This window comes from Molothrus aeneus, chromosome 6 (genome assembly GCF_037042795.1).
Source record: "Molothrus aeneus isolate 106 chromosome 6, BPBGC_Maene_1.0, whole genome shotgun sequence".
In the NCBI taxonomy this organism is placed as follows: Eukaryota; Metazoa; Chordata; class Aves; order Passeriformes; family Icteridae; genus Molothrus; species Molothrus aeneus.
In genome coordinates, this window is record NC_089651.1 from 25,534,557 (window position 1) to 25,553,514 (window position 18,958).

At 42.0% G+C, this 18,958-nt stretch overlaps 1 protein-coding gene across 1 annotated transcript in view; it reads right to left on the reverse strand.

The window, feature by feature from the left end:
• Window positions 1–18,958, reverse strand: part of LTK (leukocyte receptor tyrosine kinase) — an 89,572-nt gene that overhangs the window by 13,372 nt on the left and 57,242 nt on the right. The window contains exons 10-20 of the mRNA XM_066551991.1: window positions 14,332–14,426; window positions 9,491–9,592; window positions 7,735–7,912; window positions 7,066–7,216; window positions 5,038–5,169; window positions 4,344–4,500; window positions 3,277–3,459; window positions 2,668–2,766; window positions 2,018–2,170; window positions 1,169–1,279; window positions 328–514 (exon numbers count right to left, since the gene is read on the reverse strand). Of these exons, the coding sequence (XP_066408088.1) occupies window positions 328–514; window positions 1,169–1,279; window positions 2,018–2,170; window positions 2,668–2,766; window positions 3,277–3,459; window positions 4,344–4,500; window positions 5,038–5,169; window positions 7,066–7,216; window positions 7,735–7,912; window positions 9,491–9,592; window positions 14,332–14,426 (1,548 nt within the window). The remainder of the gene's footprint in view (window positions 1–327; window positions 515–1,168; window positions 1,280–2,017; window positions 2,171–2,667; window positions 2,767–3,276; window positions 3,460–4,343; window positions 4,501–5,037; window positions 5,170–7,065; window positions 7,217–7,734; window positions 7,913–9,490; window positions 9,593–14,331; window positions 14,427–18,958) is intronic.

An 18,958-nucleotide genomic window follows, 5' to 3' on the forward strand; every position in this document is an offset into this window, starting at 1 on the left:
ATGGATGATGAAGAGCAACTTAGCATGTATCTCTTTGTGACAGGAAATTTCCTTGTTATAGGAAATGCTGAAATAGACATACTGCTATAGATTTGAAAGGGAGCTGCTGCCAGGAGGCAAGTGCAATAAAACCACAATCACAGTAGAGGTGAAATACCTATGTGTGGGAACATGGAACAGGAGACTCACAAACTTACACTTCTGCTTGAGAACTTCACGGAATCAAATTATCTTAGAGAATATAACTAGTATCACATCTGTTGTATTTTGGCTGACTTGGACTGGGTGCTTTGCAGTTAGCAAGAGAGGTGGGCCTTGTTTTCTCACCGAAGCAGAGAGATGTTCTTCCGTGGGATCTCCTTCAGCTCGCTCAGAGTGGCAGCCTTCCCTGCAAAGCAGTAGTTGGGGTTGTAATCGGTCATGATGACAGATGTGCGGATTTTGCTCAGTTTATACTCTGGGCTCTGCAGTCGTGATCTGGATCCCTCCAGCTGCTGCTTCTTCAGGTGATAAACTGTGGGTGGAGAGATTAATAAAAATGCATAAACAAGATCTACAACTGGACAGAAGAGATAATGCTGGCCACACAGAACAGAATGACACCAATCCCAGAATTATAAAAGGTCCAGAAACAACTCTGGCTTGCTGTATCCTGCTCTTCTTCACAGTCTTCAGTGATTTAGTATCGGATATGTAAAAAGTGTTATTCCTGCAAACACCTAATCACCTGGGAACAACTTAGGTTTCCTATGCTGCTTTGTGCATTGGCTGAGGAAGAGTGCTCCACAAGACATCTTGCTGACATCAAATCCAAAAAAGCAAACCATCTCCTTGAATGAATTATATATTTAAGCACAGATTGTGATTTCATCTAGTATTGCAGTGGCTGCTACAGAAACACCTGCTAAGAAGGCTTCCCTAGCTCTTTTGTTCTGTGGCAATTAGTGGGGAAGAGCAGTCCTTGCCCTTTGGACTATCCTTGTGACTAACTGTGGGTGGTGATGTTTCCTATCACTTCTTTTTCCCTGTTCCTCCAATCCACTTGGGAGACTGCAACACTTTGGCTCCAAGTACTCAAAGCAGTGGCACATGGCCAGGTGGTCTCCTTTTGTCTAATTTAGCTGGAAAAAGCCAGGTCAAAGGGTGATAAGAAGTAAGTGTATCTTACTGATGGACAGGCTGCCACAGGTGAGGATCATTCCAAGCACCACAATCACAGACACCACAGCCAAGAGGAGGGGGAGAGACAGCTGTCCCTCTGGTATAGGACCCTGGGGCACTGGAAGAATAAAAACAGCAGCATGAATCAGAAAACAACAAGAGCTACTGTAAAAGCATCCCTCTGAAGGTTGCTTATATTCCAGAAAACAGTACAGAGATCATGGTCAAAGCGTTTTATAAAAATTACAGCAAATCCCTCTATAATCCTGAAGGTTGAAAAAGTACTTAAACAATTTTTAAATCATTGTGAAGATAGAACACAAACTGATAAAACACAGATTTCTTATCCATTCTTCAGTTTTCTATAAATGGGTAACATCACTACTCATAAGTTGAAAATGTCTACAGCCTTGATGTTTTGGAACTCCAAGATACTGTGAAAGGAAATTACTGTGAGTACAAGGCATCAGCTGACAGGCACAGTGGGAAACTGCTGTGGAAGGAAGCAATTTGTGGCTTAAATAACTCAGCAGTAGGTGGTACATTATCCTGGAGAGGTATTTATGCTTAAATATCTGATACACTGAGCCCATTCAGGAAATTCACACCATGTCTCTTTACAGATATTTTACCTCCTGCCTAATCCAAATGTGAATGTTGGAGATGGTGGCATAGATGCAACTCAGCATGTAAGCAAAGGTCAGCAGGAATTTTCAGTCCAGTGTTTGACTGACATTTCTCACACCACCTTGTCCACTGGATCCACTAGCTCTAGCTCAGGAACTGAACATCAAAAAAGCCAGAAGGAGATATGATATAAAGAATAGAGATATTATCCAGTGAGGCTAAAACTTACCTGTGCAGGTGACATTGTCGTTGGCCAGCACAGCCCCCATCTCACACTGGCACACTGGCAGGTTGGTGTCAGGGTCCCTCTTGCAGTTGTCTGAGTGGCAGTGGCTGCAGTTAAGATAGATCTGAACCTCCACCTCACCATGACTCTCCATGGCTGAACAAGGAATCAGACACAACAGATGGACTTAGTTCAGTTTTTCCTATCTTGTTCCAGTAAGGTAAAAAAGCCAACAGAACAAAACCCAGCAGCTACCTACAACTTCTCTCCTTCTCTGCAGGAGAGCAGATAGTCCAACACAGTGTGGACATGTCAGAAGCCTGATGGTGATCGGTAGGGAAGAAGATATTTGGTCCTTTGAGCAAACAGAGAGGCCTTGAAGTGAATTGACCTGGAAAAGTCAGGGACTGAGGATGTGTGGTTGAACCTGGTGTCTCTCCTGGCTTAGAGATTGAGAGAAAAAAGGTCCCAGAGCACCATGAAAATACTTAAAGAAATGACCACAGCTAAAGATCTGACCTGCAGCTTGAAATAAGCTTTAATGGAATGAACAGAAAAACAAAGACAGAAGAAGAGGGAGGAGGAAAGAGGAAATAGAGAGGAAGAAGGAAAAAGGAGGAAGAAAAGAAATGAGACTAAGAACCATATTGTACCTGCCAAGGGATGCAAGAAGATCTCTCCTATGGGGTTCACAAAAGAGATGCCATCCTGCCCACCAGCTGTGATATCATCACTATCAGAGGCATGTCCCCCTGGGGAGAGAAGAGTATGGCTAGCTGATCAGTGCTGCATGCTGCAAAGAATATGATGTCTCTGAAAGCTGCATTCATTCCCATTATCACCTGGGGTCACTCTGCAACCTTCCAGTGATATTGGATGGTATAATGTCAAACCCTCACTTGACCCAGCCAGTATCAAGGTTAGTGAAGTGACTTCATCTGATGCAGGTTTCTCAGTTCAGCAAGGTAAAAATGTATTTGTTTTGAACAGAAAAAAGAAATGGAACATTTTCCATGGGTAACTTGGAAATGGGTGAAGGGGTGATTCATCACACCTTCCAAATATTAAATCACATAGGAACACTTTTATCCTTGATTTCTCTAGTTATGGAGAGATGGTGGAGAGAGGGTGGGTTTCATACTGTTCAACTTGAAGTATCTGTGCCTCACCTCCTGCGGTCGTGCACCTCTGCACTAAGAGACCTGCAGGGGCTCTGAAGGGCACAAAATTAATCACCATGACTATTGCCCCAGAAGGCTTACCTCTGTACCCTCCACCTCCTCCCCCAGAAGTACAAGCTCCTCCTCCTCCACCAAAACCACCAGAGGTGGTCCACTGGAGCTTGGCTAGCGCTTGGGGACAAGCTTGACCTCCTTCTCCACCTTCCAGAAGGGACTTCCCAGCCTGAGGAAGCAGACTCTCATCTTGCCAGCCACCACCTCCACCTTCGGTCAGAGAGTGGGAAAAGAAAACAAGAACAGGTGAGAGAAGCACAAGGAGAGATGCTTTGCAGAGAGATGGAGATGAGTCCATATTAATTTCTTAAGTTCCTAGTTCAAGGTAAATCTTTCTTTAAGTTTAAAAGAATATACAGACAAGCTCCTTGCTGTCATGGGCAATAACAAACAGGAAATCTAATGCACAGCCTGTGGTATGTGCAGAATAAACCAACACCTCAGCACCAATTTCTTGTGGTGTTAAGAAAATAAGGAGCCTACCACTCCCCTTCAGGATAACTGGTTAGGGCAGTCAGCCATGTAATATGCGGAGTTCCTCAGGGAAATAAAAATAAATTGGATTTCTATATCTCACTTTAGTGGCCTCTCTGTAAGCCTACTACAGCAGGAGATGGATAACCACCAGATTTTTTTTTTATCTCTTAGTAATGGATTCTAGGCACAACCATCACAAGATTATAAATAAGGTTCCATTTCTGGTATAATTCTCATAATACAATTTTGTTGTTAGGGTTTAAGGGTAGTAAGGGGAAAATGTCTTCTTTTCAAAGGCCATTGCTACAGTGTGAAGGAGTAGGCTCCATCCCCCAAACATCATTTTCCCCAATTCAGCTCACAGAAGAGAGGGGTCCTCCTCTCTTCTATGGAATGGCCTCTACTGGAGCACTCATCAGCTGTCCTGTGCATTCTCTTTTTATCTGGTGACACAACATATAAGAAGATATCCCTTACAGACTAGCAGCGTATTTCTAAAAACTACTGCCACAGAAAAATACCAAAAGACTGAAAAAGAAGCCCTTCACTTCATGCCTACAAGTCAATGGGTGTATTCAGCCACCTGACTCAGACCTGATGTGGTTTTAGTGTCTCACCTGCTGCCCCAGTCCTCCCACTGACTCCAGGTACTGCGGTGCTGTTCTCAAATTGCTCCAGGGGTACATCATCCAGGGAATTGTCCTGAGCCTTCAGGTAGGCCTTTCCTCCTCCTCCTGCTGCGATGAGCAAAGGTTCGAAAATCCCATCCTTCTGCTGGAAAACCCCCCAGCAAATATCAGAAAAACTTCACATCCCTTGGATATGCCAACTCATACAAACTTATCAAAGATAGTGAAAGCATCCCAAAGAAGAGTGGCCTAAGGCCAGGGCAATGCTACTACTTGTCTCATAGAATCATTACAAAAATATTTCACATCATGTTCCTGAGTACAAAAGTAACTGTTTAACTGAAAGTCAAGGTTTTGTGATACATTTTTTAAAGACTGCTGCCAGTATTAAAGTGGGATCCTGGTGTAATTCCCACATCTGAGCTGTTAAGGACTGAGGAACAGTTCAGCTAGCCTAATGAAGGTGATAAATACAAACAAGTATATAAAAAAGAGATCAACAACTAAAAAGACAAAACCCGTAGAGAGACAGAAAGAGGAGAGGGAGAAAAAGGCAGAAGAGAAAGATTCATTTTTCATAATCCTTTTTAAAAGAATTGTTTATCATATGCCATGACTGACAGTGAGAGCTAATTGCTCTTCTGGACACTGCACAGGCAGGATGCAAAGAGGAAATACTTACTCTAAAGATGTAGGTTGCTCCTCCTCCACCCCCACCTCCTCCAGCCCATTCCTTCAGGTCCCTTTTTTTTTTGTAATCTTCTTCAATGAGAGATGACTCCCCTAAGCAGATCTTCTGAGTTTCAGGATTGCCCTGAAAGGAGACAAAAAAATGGAGTCAGATATCAGCAAAGTCCAACTCTTGAGACTTGTCTGTGTATTTCAGTATAATTATGTGATAATACTTGTCATGCATATTAGACATAGATAAACCAGTATGTAGATTATCTTTGTAGAAAGTGACCTTTTCTACTTGGACTGACAGCTGAGGGATAGATCTGTCTGTAACTTCTGATTTGCAAAAATGTAATAAATCATTGTTAATTTCACATTAATTAAATAATTAATGTTTTGCATATTTAGAACTTCTTGTAACCAAAACAGTTAAATATTTTGGATTCTAGATTAATTCTAAGAACTTTCTTACTGACACATTTACTGTTTATTTCTCAAGGAGATAAATCCATAGAGCAAAGGTGACCCACACATAGTTGGGAATAATCTCTTGATACATCTTAGAAGAGTAATTTGGAGATCCAGTTTCCTATTCCTGCACCAGTTTTACTGCCTGTGTCCTCTCATTCATGCAGAATCACAGAATGGGAAAGGCTGGACATCATCTAGTCAGCCCAACCTCCCTGCTCAAGCAGACTTCGCTGGGACATGTAACTCAGGATTGTGTCCAGATGGTTTTTGACTATCTCCAGAGAAGGAGACTCTACAACCCCTCTGGGAAACCTGTTCCAGTTCTCAGTCACCCTCACAGCAAAGAAGCTCTTAATCACATTCAGGTGGAACATGTTCCATTTTCTGCCCATTGCATCTCATCCCAAGACTGAGACTGAGATTGATTGAAAATTGACAGAGGGAGAGCTCTTTCTCAATTCTGTTAGTGATGGTGCATAGCCTTTCTTAGTTGGTGAAGCAATTTGTCTGCTTAATTTAAACAGGAGAACAAATGATGGCAAGGGTAGATAAAGACCAGGGAAAAGCAACTGGGGTAAATCTGAGGAGAGAGAATCAAAGTTTGGAGCTGCAGAACTCCAGAGAAAGAAAAACAAACATTAGTCACCCAATATACAGATTCATCACGATTTTCAAAGCCAAAGAAAGTTGGGCTTTGGAAGTGGGAAAAATTAACTGCAACTTTTTCCAGTAGCACCTGCCAAAGGGAGATAGTGCTGTGTTGTGATTTGCAATTTGGAGAACAAATGATGATATGTAAGAGAATAATGGACAACTTTTCAGATTATGACCTAAGACTAGAGAGTGCACTGTAAAGGGAACTGCAGATACACAAATGTATCTTTTATTTAAATAGATATGATTTTTTATTATATAAAGTGAAGAAAGGGTGGGTTTGGAGTCTATTGGAGCATCTGGGTAAGACATCGTCTCCTTTGGGAAAGTAAATAGTAACTTCAAATGCCTACAGGAATAGTTTATGCATCCCCAAACACACCAGTCTGTGAGGACAAAACAGCTTGGTTCCTGGGCAGGGGTTAACAACACCTCTGGAACAAGGCAGTATCAAAAATTGATGCTGAAAAGAGATTGTTTTTGAGCCTAAGTGACAAAATTACTTTCAGATCATTTGGTATAGTGTTTTGAGGACACACACCTAAGTGTTCATGTCACCAATTTCCATTTCTCTTGAGTGAGAATCTCTCTCATCCAACAAGAGATGGAGCACATCTCTTGCCTGTGAGCTTCCTGCTTAAAATAAGCACAAGAGAGCTGATGAAGAACTTATTTCAAACACCAGGAGCTTAAAGCAAAGTTTCTGTGGGCTTCATGTTTGTTTGTGCATTTTGGGATTGTTTTTCTTTTCAGTGTTCTTTATATCTGTTTTGAGATTCTTTCTAACTTCTTTTATTGGGTCTTTCCTGTCTCCTGTCCAGATTCTGGGATTTCTATCTTTTATCACCAAACCCCAAGCCACCCACTGAATCTGCAAGGTCTCTGCCCACATGTGCTTCATGGCCCTCACCCCAGGGCAGGCATCCTCCCCCTGCTGCCCCACTAAGATGTACAGCAGCTCATCTTTCTCCAGGTGGAAGGTGGCTGAGATGAAGACCCCATGGGACCTCTTGTTGTGGTTTTTGGCTCCCTTCCCCCCGGCTGCTCCATAGGCAGAAATCCTGCAAGACAAAGTAAATAAATGAAGACACAGCTCTCACAATTCTCATCCACAAAATAAATCCCTCTGCCACGTCTCCCAGCCTTCACTTCCAAACAGACATTTCTCCCAAGGAGGCTCCCCTGCTGTAGCAGCTTGTGACTATTCTTTGTCTGAGTCCCATGTAGGTAGGCGGCACAAGAGGACAGACCAACCCTCACCTGAGTACTGGAAACATAGACTGCAGGAACAAATAGCGTGAGCTGGTACAGCCAGAAGTCTAAGGCTACAGGACTGAGATTATGGCAGCACTCCTTGGCTGCATGCCCACTCTCACTCCTCTTCTGATCTCTTCTACATCTCTGCTCACCCTTCCATGCTTCACAGTAGCTCAGATATATATCCTTATATCTACTGCTCCTATTTCTTCACTGTCCCCTCCACCTTCTCAGTACAGGTGGTCCCACACTCGTGCTTGTTGGAACTCCACAAACAAAAAGCAGTTAGGGTGGCTGCCCCCCAGCACACACTGATCCTCACCTGTATCTGTTTGTGGCTGGCACTCTCCAGACTTGCACTCCCCGGAGCCTGCCCTCCTTCTCCACAGTCACCGACACATTGCTGTTCTTGTAGGCACTGTCACACTGAGCTTGAGTTGGCCCATGGGGACCACTGGCACCACATGTTGAGAACCACCACAGAACAACAGTTGTGTCCCCTGTGAGCAAAACAGCAAGAGTTGAGTCAGATGTGAGCTTGCCTGCATTTCTCAGAACTTAGATTATACCTACTTTCCTCTCGTCATAGCACAACTACTGCTTTCATATGGTTACTGTTTGCTTTTCTCCTCTCTCCCCTTATTTCCTGCACACTATTTGATAAATCATAGGCTGAAGATAAACTTTATCAGTTGGGTGTGAGGGGGGAAGGGAAAAGGGAAGAGAGACTGAACTTCTAAGAGGGGGTTTATCGGAGTGTCTCACAGATATGATCAAATTCCTCTTCTCAGTGCCAGTCTGAAGCAAGAAGATGTTCAACATTCCAAATGAGAACTAAACCATGTACACAGAGACAAGGGTTGAAAATATCTGTCATTACACCTAGTGACCATTTATGAAACACAGTGAACATTTGAAGAGACTTTTCTCAGGCTTGCACAAGAAGCCTGTGGCAGCAGAAACTGCCAGGGAACAGCCTCTTGCTACCATCTGTAGGGACCCTTCTTCCCCGGGAAATTTCTATCCTGGTTCTCATTTAGCATTATTCTTTTGTTTCTACAACAGTGCAGCAGATAAGGATGCTTTCTATTTCACAACCATTTTCTAAGACCCAAACAAATCCATCTCCTCCGCTGAATTAGATGAGGCCTAAGAATAAAACTTTTCAGTAATATATTGAAAAAATGTGTGATACAGTTTGTGCACAAAAGCCAGAGTCAAAAGTAGAACTGTTTAAGAGATGAATTATTAAAATAGAAGTAAAAATTAAAAACTTTTAAAAGAAAAATTCCAATCTTGTTTAAAGGAAAAGGCAAGCAAAACTATCCCCAACAGACATCATCCTGTGAACATGCAGATGGATCAATGCAGTATGAGTTTCAGCTGCATTACAGCACTCCCCTGAGCTAATGGGAACAGACAGCAGTACAGATTGTCACATTCTAGGTGGACACAGCCTTCAGGAGATGGGACAGTCACATGCTGGTATTTGTTGGCTGAAAAAACAGCCTCAAGAAAAGCTCACCTCCTGACCTTCTCCTTTAGACAGCTCTTCTCACCCACACAATCCTTATCTGTCCTCCAGAGTAGCAATCTCTACCACTACCAGTAAATTAGTCGTCAGTGTTCTCTTGTCCTCCTGCTTTTTCATCCAATTTTTCTCTTCAGTGTATTTCCTCATGCTTACTTTCTTCTCTCTGGATTTTCATCTTTGCACCACTTTTCTACACTCATTTTATTCAGCTTCAGTGCTCAGCACTCTTTCTATTCCCAACTTTCTGTACAGAGTTATGCCTTTTGTTCCTAAGCTGCCTTTCCATGTACTACAAATCTGAGCCATGCAGCTTCATACAAACTTCATGCAGTTTTCACTTGAAGAGATTCTGCTTTTCTTTAAAGAGGACCTGCCATCTCAGGGCTGGTGAGCTGGGCTCCAGCAAACTGCTTGCCTATAGCCAAACATCTTTGGATTATATATAGTTGCTTCATTGCTGTAGGCAGGCAGATCACACACAGGAGTCAGGAAGGGAGCCACCTTTTATGGCCAAGAGACAGGTTTTCAGTACTGAATCATGTACCTGGGAGGGAGGGCTCTTCCAGGGGGTTCAGAAGATGCTCATCCAGGATACTAATCTCACGTGGGTACTGGCGTTTCCCACCAAAATGATTCAGTTGTTTTCCTGTAATAGTTTGTAGAACAGAGAAAGAGGTGGGAGGATGATAGAAGAGAGTGATGGAAAATTAAAGATTACATGAATTAATTAAATACAACAGTATGGTTAAGATAAGTAAATATTACCTTGGGTAGAAAAGGTGTTTTCAACAATCATAATTTTGTATTACTCTTTTGAGCCCTTGTCTTAGGTAAGCTACTTGTATCTATGCTGAAGGCAGTGGGTCTTCACATGAACACAGACCCTCCACGTTATTCCATGCAGGATAAGCTCCTTGGTCTGCAATTTCCCATAGCTGTGATTACAGGAGATTTTAGGAAAAATGTAGTGTGGGAGAACAGATACCAGGTATTGATGTTCTGCTGGTCAAACAGGCAGGTGACAATTCTGGACAGTCAAATGATTGGAGGTGTAAAGGAAAGTGGTGACATAAATCACTGTCTTTGGTTCTGAATAGTGTCATGGCAAGTAACCCAGCTTAACAGATCACTCCCACCTCAGCAACCAACTCTGAGCCCCTGAGAGCTCACTTAGAGAATAAATAACTAAATAAAATCACATGCCTCACTAACATACACAGTTAAGTAACAGAAAAATACCCTTGTCACAAACTGTTAATCTTTGGACAAACATTTTTGAAAATCACAGAGCAAAACCGTACACTTCTGACCACTGAGATAGGCCTTTGAAAACCAGCCCTTTCTCAGAGAGGAGGAATTTAAAATCAATTGCTGATCCAAATAATCTGAATGCACTGAGAACACTGCAACACCAATGCTGCCTTACAGCAGGAAAAAGTAATAATGAACCCTTGCCTCATAATCTGCAAGCATCCTGTATCAAGAGTTAAATTACCCATTTTTATGCAAATTTTTTGATTGGAAAATGTCTAAGAAAAAGGGCAGGCTTCTTTCTTTTTTGTGAGCCCTCAGTTAATTTAATATTGAACATTTTTCATCAGTGGAAAAACATTACAAATATTTCAATTTGTTCCAGTTGTGAGAATCTAACAGCTGTCTGGTGCTCTACTGAAAAGAGACTCACTCAGTTCCAGATGGACAATTATCTCTGCCACAAAGCCATTGCTCTAAATAGCAATAATTAACACCCTTGTTAGCTGTGTCAGAAAGGCCAAATAACTAATTGAAGCATGGAGACCTTGCTGAGCTTTTACTCCTGAGAATATTCCCCCCAGGTCTGACTGAAAGCACATTGATGCATGCAAACAAAAGAAAGCTTTGTACTAACACACTCTGCTCATACTGAGAGGGAGAACTTCAATGGATGAAGTTGTCAAGCCAGTGAAAAATGAAATTAACCCAAAACAAATGAAATTAATCAAATGCAAGGAGGAAAGAGAATGAAAAATACAATGCATGGCCAGAAAAGATGCTCCCCAAGGCCTGCACTGAATTGCAAATTCCAAAGGTCACAACAGTTTCAGGCACTTAGCGATGTACCAGAAGCCTGGTTATGTTTGCCAGAGCAAAGGAATGTAAATCAGTCACGGAAACAGAGAGTTGATCTTTGTGTCTGCATGGATTTTTTTGTGGCATCCCATCCCAATGAGTATCCTAAGGCAATGCCTCATTTCCAAACAAACAGTCTTTCCTCCTTTTCCAAACATTCTCAAACCCTTGCTCTCCAGAAGAAACTTTCTGTCTCCTCCGTGCTAAGCAGCAGATCAGCTCCACCACAGGCTGAGCATGGCCCTGTCCACACCAGCTGCTAAGGCTTTAAAGGCTGATTTATGCACTGTGAGACACAAACTTGTAAGGTGGCATTTTCTACAGACCTAGTGTAGCCTGGGACCCAAGGGCTGGTGCTTCAGTCTATTTTAGTTTCCACTTCCTCTTCTAACAGCCAACATGTTGACTGTAGAGTGAATGGAAGGGAACAAGAATTAATCCATATTAAGGTGTATCTATATAAAAAAAATGCAAAAAGCACAGACTTCCTCTTTCCAGGTTTTAGCTAACACTGATTTCCCCACTGAAATGAGACAGAGGGAAGTGTAAAGGAGAAAGAGACATCTTCTGCAAGCAGAGAGCTAAAGTAATTCATTCATTCACTGCTTCAATATCTCTGTGACTGTAGTGAAAATGGAGATAGAGATCTGGTGGCTGAGATTAATCAGAGTGAGATGCCTCACAGGATCCTCAAGGTGTGAATGGTCTCCTCAGAGATCTCACCTCACTAATGATGATTGCAATACTTCTGAAAATCAGATTTTGCTGGATCAGGGACTCTAAAATCAAGAAGTAGAGGTAATCTGTACAAAAGCTCTCTTTGGACAGTCTTGCCATTTATAAAGCAATCTTCTGGGAAATCGAAAATGATGCACAGACTGAAATTTCTAGGCCAGGGCAGTATAGTTTGACAGACCACAGACCTGTGATCTTAATTGGAACAATTAGATGCTTAGAGCACCAAAACATAATAGTAAGGCAGTGAGAAGGGCAACTCAACTATCAGTATTCTATTTGCTGTGCTACTCCACATTTTCATGTTAAAACACTCAAAATTCAGACCTCTTCTTATATAAGCACTGTTTCACTAAAACTATGAAGTATCTTTATGCTTGCCTGCCTGAAGTTCTCACAATGAACCAGACATGCCATCCAGTCTGTGACACTGTCTTACACAAGGTGATGGTATAAGCCAAAATGTGGTTTCACCTCACCCTTTCCACAGGGAAAAACATCTGTCAATACCCAGGAGCTGCCATCCAAAGAATGGGCTGTTTGGATTTTGTCCTTATTGATGTCTCTTGAGCTGCCCTCACTACTCAGTTGTTCACTTTAATCTTACTGAACCTTTCCTCTCAATTTTAAGGTCTGTGGAAAATCTCACCTTCTTTCCCATCTTGCATACAGAAACAGTGCTTTCATTCAGCACTGGATTTTGTAGAGAGTTGAACTACAAAATTTAAATAGATGAAGAAAATAATATTTACATCCTAGCAAGCAGCAAATCCTTCCTTCCTGCCATACATCCTTCCTGCTGCCCTCATGAAAAGAATTCACTGCTTGGATTTTAATTGGCTCTGTCTCTGACATCTGAAACCTGTCCCTGCCAGGGAAAAGTAATTTCATTACTGGAAACACAGCAGAGCTGCTGGGCTTCTCTGTAACCTAACTGAATTAAAGTCATGAGAAGACAAATACAAGGGGGCTGCTCTCAGAGGCGAGAAAACGTCAATTCGCAAAGAGGATTCAAGGAAGAGGGGCAAGTGCAAGGCTTCTGAGAAATGTTTCCTTTGTGCTATGTTTCATCTCTGTGACTCACACATCCCTGGGTTGTGCCTTCAGATCGGCTAAGTCCAGTTGCTCCTGGACATCAGTGCAATTCATCCCAATTGAAAATAAGGAGTAGCCTGGGTGGTCTAATGGACAAGCTCTGATAAAATTGCTGCAGGGGCATTTACACCCCACCTGTTTGCCAAAGGATGCATACCTGGACCACTCCCAGCAAAATGTCTGTGGATAAACTGGAGGGTCTATCTGAGAGCAGTAAACTCCAGCAGCTGGGTGCCCATCAGCTGGCCCAAGTGCATCTGGAGTCACTCCATCTTTCTCAAGATTCCAAAACTAGCTGTTAGCATGGAAGTTGGGAGAGAGGACTGTAAAGAGCTGGAGTGAAAAAATGAAATTACCATAAAGGATCAGCTTTTCCTCTTAATTTCAAGTGAAACTGTGCATACTCAGCATTTTATAGAAGAGTGGTTTCAGTGCCCATAGAACAAAGGGACAGAGAACAGGACACTGAACCAGAAAAAGATGGGAAGAAATAGTAGCTTCTGTTGATGAGCTTTTAACACATCTGTTTTGACATAAGCCTTCCCACATGTTATGTTAGGCTACAGGTAGCGACTGCAGGGACATGCTATGACCCTAAATGCTGACATATTGAGCGTGGTGACACGTAGAGTGGCACCATATCACCAATCCACATTTTGTCTGCAACAGAATTCACCATTCAAGTGTTGCATATCTTCCAGTTCCTTTGCAACCAAGCATTTTTTTCCCCAGGGACAAAAGAAGGCAGTTTCTAATATTTGCAAGTAGTCCAAGTACCTAAATTCTTTCCCCTTGTCTGCTAAGAAAATCCACTACAGCTCCTGCTAACATGTTTCAAAGGGTAGCACTGGCTCCATTTTTCTCTGCAATAGTTGTCAGTCACGTTCACAGTAATGAAGCAAAGGAAAGCTGTTATATATCTGGCAGTGATAGCTAACGCACCTCCTTACAGACTAAAACAAACTTGTTGGAGTAATCTAAATTTTATTGTCAGAGAGTCAATTTACTCCTTCATTTTCTTCCTTTTCTGCACAAAAATATGGTGACTTTTGCCTTTGACTTCAACAGATTTGTTTCAGGTATCAATTACCAGGGTGCATAGATCAGCAGGGACTGTGGAAAAAGAGTGTGATGTAATCCCTCCATTTAGGGCTGAGGAATAAGTTTAGTGTTTCTTGCCAAGACACACAGACAAGTCTCAACTATGTGATACAGAATATCCCAGCTTAGAGAAAAAAGAAAGAGTACTGGGAGACTGACACAGAGTAAAATTGCCTCTACTTGCAATCTTCAGTAGGTCTGAGATAAAATTGCATTGTGCTGACAAAGCTGACACAAATGATCCATACACACTCTGTGGGGAGAACAGAACATATGTCCTGGACCTGTGGGATGCTGATTACACTACCTAAATTTTTGGGGGATTCTGTGACATTTGTGGCTCACCGTCAGTGAAGCAGTCCAGGCCAAATGTAATGTTGTCGATAGCAATGTCAGCTTGGGAATTCCAGCCCCAGGTTGCCAGGAGTTCCAGTTGAAACCTTTGCAATAAGACAGATGTTTTAAAGACTGACAAAGGACTAAGGAGAGGGAAAAACAAAACAAACAAACAAACAACCTCCCTAAAAATACAATGTTCCTTTATGATGGAAAAAACATCATTGCTGTTTAGAATTTTTCCTCCAGACAAGTCCAGCTGAGCAGCCAAAAGGGCTTGCTCTAAGTCTTAGACACATATAAACCCCTTGTAAGTGCCACAACATTCATACAATTTCACATTTCATGGGGAACAAGAATGAGAGCCCTACTTCCCTTGCTATCCGCACATACATACAAGCAACTGACCCCCACTAATTTTTATACACAAACAACCATCCATATTCATTACCAGAAACAGTCAGAGAGTCAGACTGAGGGAAAAAATATCTCCTTCTTTCCACCTCCAAAGAGATAGAGTAAACACTGAGCAGAATATCCAAATGTCTTGGACCTGTTCCTCAGCCAGTTAACTCAGAAGGTGATATGAGTTTATTTCAGAAGGGTAGGACATTATAAATTTCAGCCATAATTCCTTGAAGATTTAACTCCCTGGGCTGTCTCATCTCTTTCCACTATGACCAGGTGTTCCTTATCTAGGAGCTCAGTCATGTCCATGTGTATTGCTACCTTCTGAATTCACAAGGAAGAAAGAAAATGAGCTGAAGGATCTCCTTCTAATGGATAGAGCTGAATTGTTTTTCATTACATTTCAATAATAAACAGATGTCTGATGTCCAGTCCATTTAGAGCTTATTAAAAGCATATGGGCAAGACCTCTATTGCTGTCTCTGGTAAAGCTCAATGATGATTTATGAGAGATCAAGCACTGACCTGCCTAACACATTAATCATTCAGCCTAGAAACACACTTGTCCCAAATTAGTGGCAGTAAAATATGTGTGTGCATTCCACCTACCAACCAAATGTTGGTTGATATCCACAGTTAGTTGCATGGCTGCACAAAAATCTTTAGGGATAAACTGCTTTTACACCAACTCAAGAATGACCCCTTGTGCTTAAATGAAAGCATCCACACCTTCAGGATCTGAGCACTCAGAGTAAGTGCAGCAAATGCAGATCAAGGGTCTCTTGAAAGACCTTTTATCTGTGGTGTTAGAGGAGGAATTTTTCATTAGACCCCTTCCTACAGAAACCCTCCTCTTCAACAGTAGGCTTAGCAAGAGCATTTTCAAACCTTGTATATAAGTCCACTGACAAATGACAATAATTCCCCAATTTGTCTGATGGAAGAGAATCAGAGCACCCTGACCCCAGAACCAGGGCACTTGCAGGACCCACAGGCACGGGCACAGCACCACATCCTACCCCTTACTTACAGCACTCATATGGCATTATACCCTTGGTCAGGTCAGTCTGCTGTGTCTGGTCCATGGAGATAGAGCAGACAAGGGTCCCTGGCACTGCACTACAAGGTAGGTTTCTGCTCCACAAACAGGAGCAGAACAGTACAAGGGGGACCTTGAGGAATGACAGCCCCTCCCCATCCCCAGTGCATGAGAATTGACATTTCATAACCTCTAGGCTCTGTATGCCTCCCCTTCCTCTTAACTTCAGAAAATGGGGAGGAATTTGTCTTTTGAACTCAGTCTGTCTTAGCCTGAGGGGTTTCCAGATATCCTATTCATTGATCTCTTTTTGCTGACCCCAACAATTTATGTTCTCCAGCTCCCTGTTGTCTGGTCTTCTGCCTGTTTGGTTTTCTTCTGGTAGCATTATTTCTCCTTGTGTGTGTGAAACAAGTAAGTAAACTTGCCAGCCAATCACCAGAAGCATTTTTTCAAAGTAGCAAGATGCCCAGCTGGGAGGCTGATCAGCAAACTGTGTCTTCCTTCTCTCCTAAGAAATAAATTTATTGGATGAAGGTGTTGCTTAAAACTACCTAAATAGAGCCTTTGTGTCCTTCTTGTTCTTTTTGCTGAGGTTTCTCTACTTCTGGCCCCATGAAGCAGCTCATGGCCTGCAACTTGTTATGTCTCAATTCATGCCTACTCTTCCCCCTGTGTGGTCTGTCCCCTTCTTGCCCACTTTACTACTGCCTACCATCCCCTTAAGGAACCAGGGAAAAGTACAGCACTTTCCTATAGCAAGAGAAGAACAGGAGTTTCCCAAAGATTTGGGATACAGAAAAACAGCATCCCAGCTCAAAATCTGCACTAAAAATGAACCCAAGCACAGCATTGCTAGAGCTTGCATTACCAAGGAAAGCTGACAACATCCATAAATACACAGAATAGTCATTCATGAAGTTATATACCAAACTGTAGTAAAATTGTCCAGCAATGTTTATCACACACCTATGTTCACAATTGTTTTCAACTTCACTAACATTAAAGTCACTTAGACTGAACTTTTCTATTTTGGATGACTTGGTATGGCTTTTCTAGCAGTCAAAACATTTTCTGAGTGTTGAGGATGAGGCAATGCAGAGATTCATGATTCTGACCATGCTCAAAAATGCTGGTAACTTTTTAAGCACTCTCTGCTACTAGGTGTTGGAAGTGGGATCTGAAATTTGGGAGGAAGAGAGTCAAATGGCAGGCCTGAGGTGGTTTTTTTTCACATGAATGAGAATCAATTAAAATTTTAAGAAAATATCTTTGAAATTTTTAAATCTCTGACATTTCCATGACTGGTATTTTTTTTAATCCTGCAGTTTCCTCTTCCCTGGATATCTGAAAGTCTCAGGCAAAATGGTACTTTCCACGCAGTGCTATTATGATCCATGTCAGTCCTGCTTCAGCTACATGAGGTGAGAACTACCCTTCCAAATTAATGGATAAACATTTTCTTCCCCAGCCTTTCTTTCTGTTGCTGATTTTGGCCAAACAGAAGAAAAAAAAAAAGCTGCCTAAACTGAATCCAGCATTAACAAGGTGTTAACCTGGAGAGAGGCTGGGAGCTCACTGTGGGAGCTCACTGCAGGAGGGAATTTTACAGCAGAGGGGCTTAGACTTGGTGTGCAGGGGATTTGGGCCCAAGATCTACAGAGAGAATTAAATAGCCAATCAAACAGGAGTACTGGGAATAAACCTTTACTGTAGGGAGCATTGAAATGAAAGCACACAAGAGATAGCTAGAAGGAGAAGGGAAGTGCAGGGAAGGGATTCAGACTTCTTAATTAAAAAAAAAAAAACTAAACAACACACAGAGACAGCAGCTGCTAGAAGAGAGATGGAAACAAGAAGCAGGGAGGGTTTCAGAAAGGAAATTACAACCAGAGGCATGAGATAGATAAAATGGTTTCCCAAATGGGAGGCTGAAGCAAAAGAAAGAGAGACCAAGTATATGAAAACAAGGAAGAAAGACAACAAGTGCCCACAGTAGCAGATAAAACAGGACAGGAATAGAGCATGGAAACAGAAAGACAAGAGGACTGGGATGGAGACTGTGTCCTAGGAGCACAAAGACCAGGGTTTCCTCCCTTAGGGAAATAGCTTCAGCACCTTCAACTCAGTGTGTGCTTGTTCTGTGTCTGTTACTGATCAATGTAGCAAATGGCAACTTATTACTTCTGCCATTTACCTGGCTATCACAGCTGGTACAGATTTGCCTTCTGGACTGAACAGTCCCATCCTTACTCACTGTGATCATCGCTGTTATGCCACTCAGTTTTAAATTTGAAAATGTCATGCAGAAAGGTTACATGAAGTAAAACAAGACAGAGCTACTTGAAACAGACTGTAATAATTAATGCATGCATAACCTAACTACATCTTTCATTTTGCCTAAGTGCTCAACTTTTTCAAACTTTACCATATTTGAACATTTGAATATCAATTTGTTTTTCATGCCATCCTGGCTAGTGCTCAAAAAAAATGTCTTGCTGTCCATTCCCTTCTGCCACATAAGATCCATTTTGCTTTGGAATTAAGGGCCAATACAGAAATTGGAGGCTTCAAGGAACAAGCATAAGGGACTGTATATCAAGGAGGCAGAAGGTCTTAAATGGCTCTGAAGAGCCCCTTGGTCTCTGCTGCAGACAGGTCCACAGTAGAGTGCCCAGAGAAATGAGCTATTCTGCACTAATTCTTTACATATTGGCCATACTTTACATATTCATAACTAACAGATACTAATCCACAGGGCTTCAGATTGTGTCAGACAAGAATTTTAAACGCAGTGCTAGCAGACAGACCAATCCTACCCTAAAGGAATCATTCATGGCAAATGTGTGCATGGTGAACACGTGATAATACTGACACCAAAGATAGTAATCAGGAAATTAAACCAGAAAGCGGGTAGAGCAACATTTACAATATTCACTGTATAACTTTGGAGGGTTTTTTTTTCCTTAAGTTTCATGTGAAACAGGCCTTCATCAGGAACATGCAAAAAAAAAAACCAGCTACCAACACCAGCTACATGGCTTGAGATTGAGTGGCACTAAGTAAGGGAGAAGAAATACATGAATTAAATTTGATTGCATTGAAATTCTTTAAATCTTCAATATTTCACTTCATCTGAAAACCAATGTTGCACTGCATTTCTACATTTAAACCCATGAAAACTTTAGT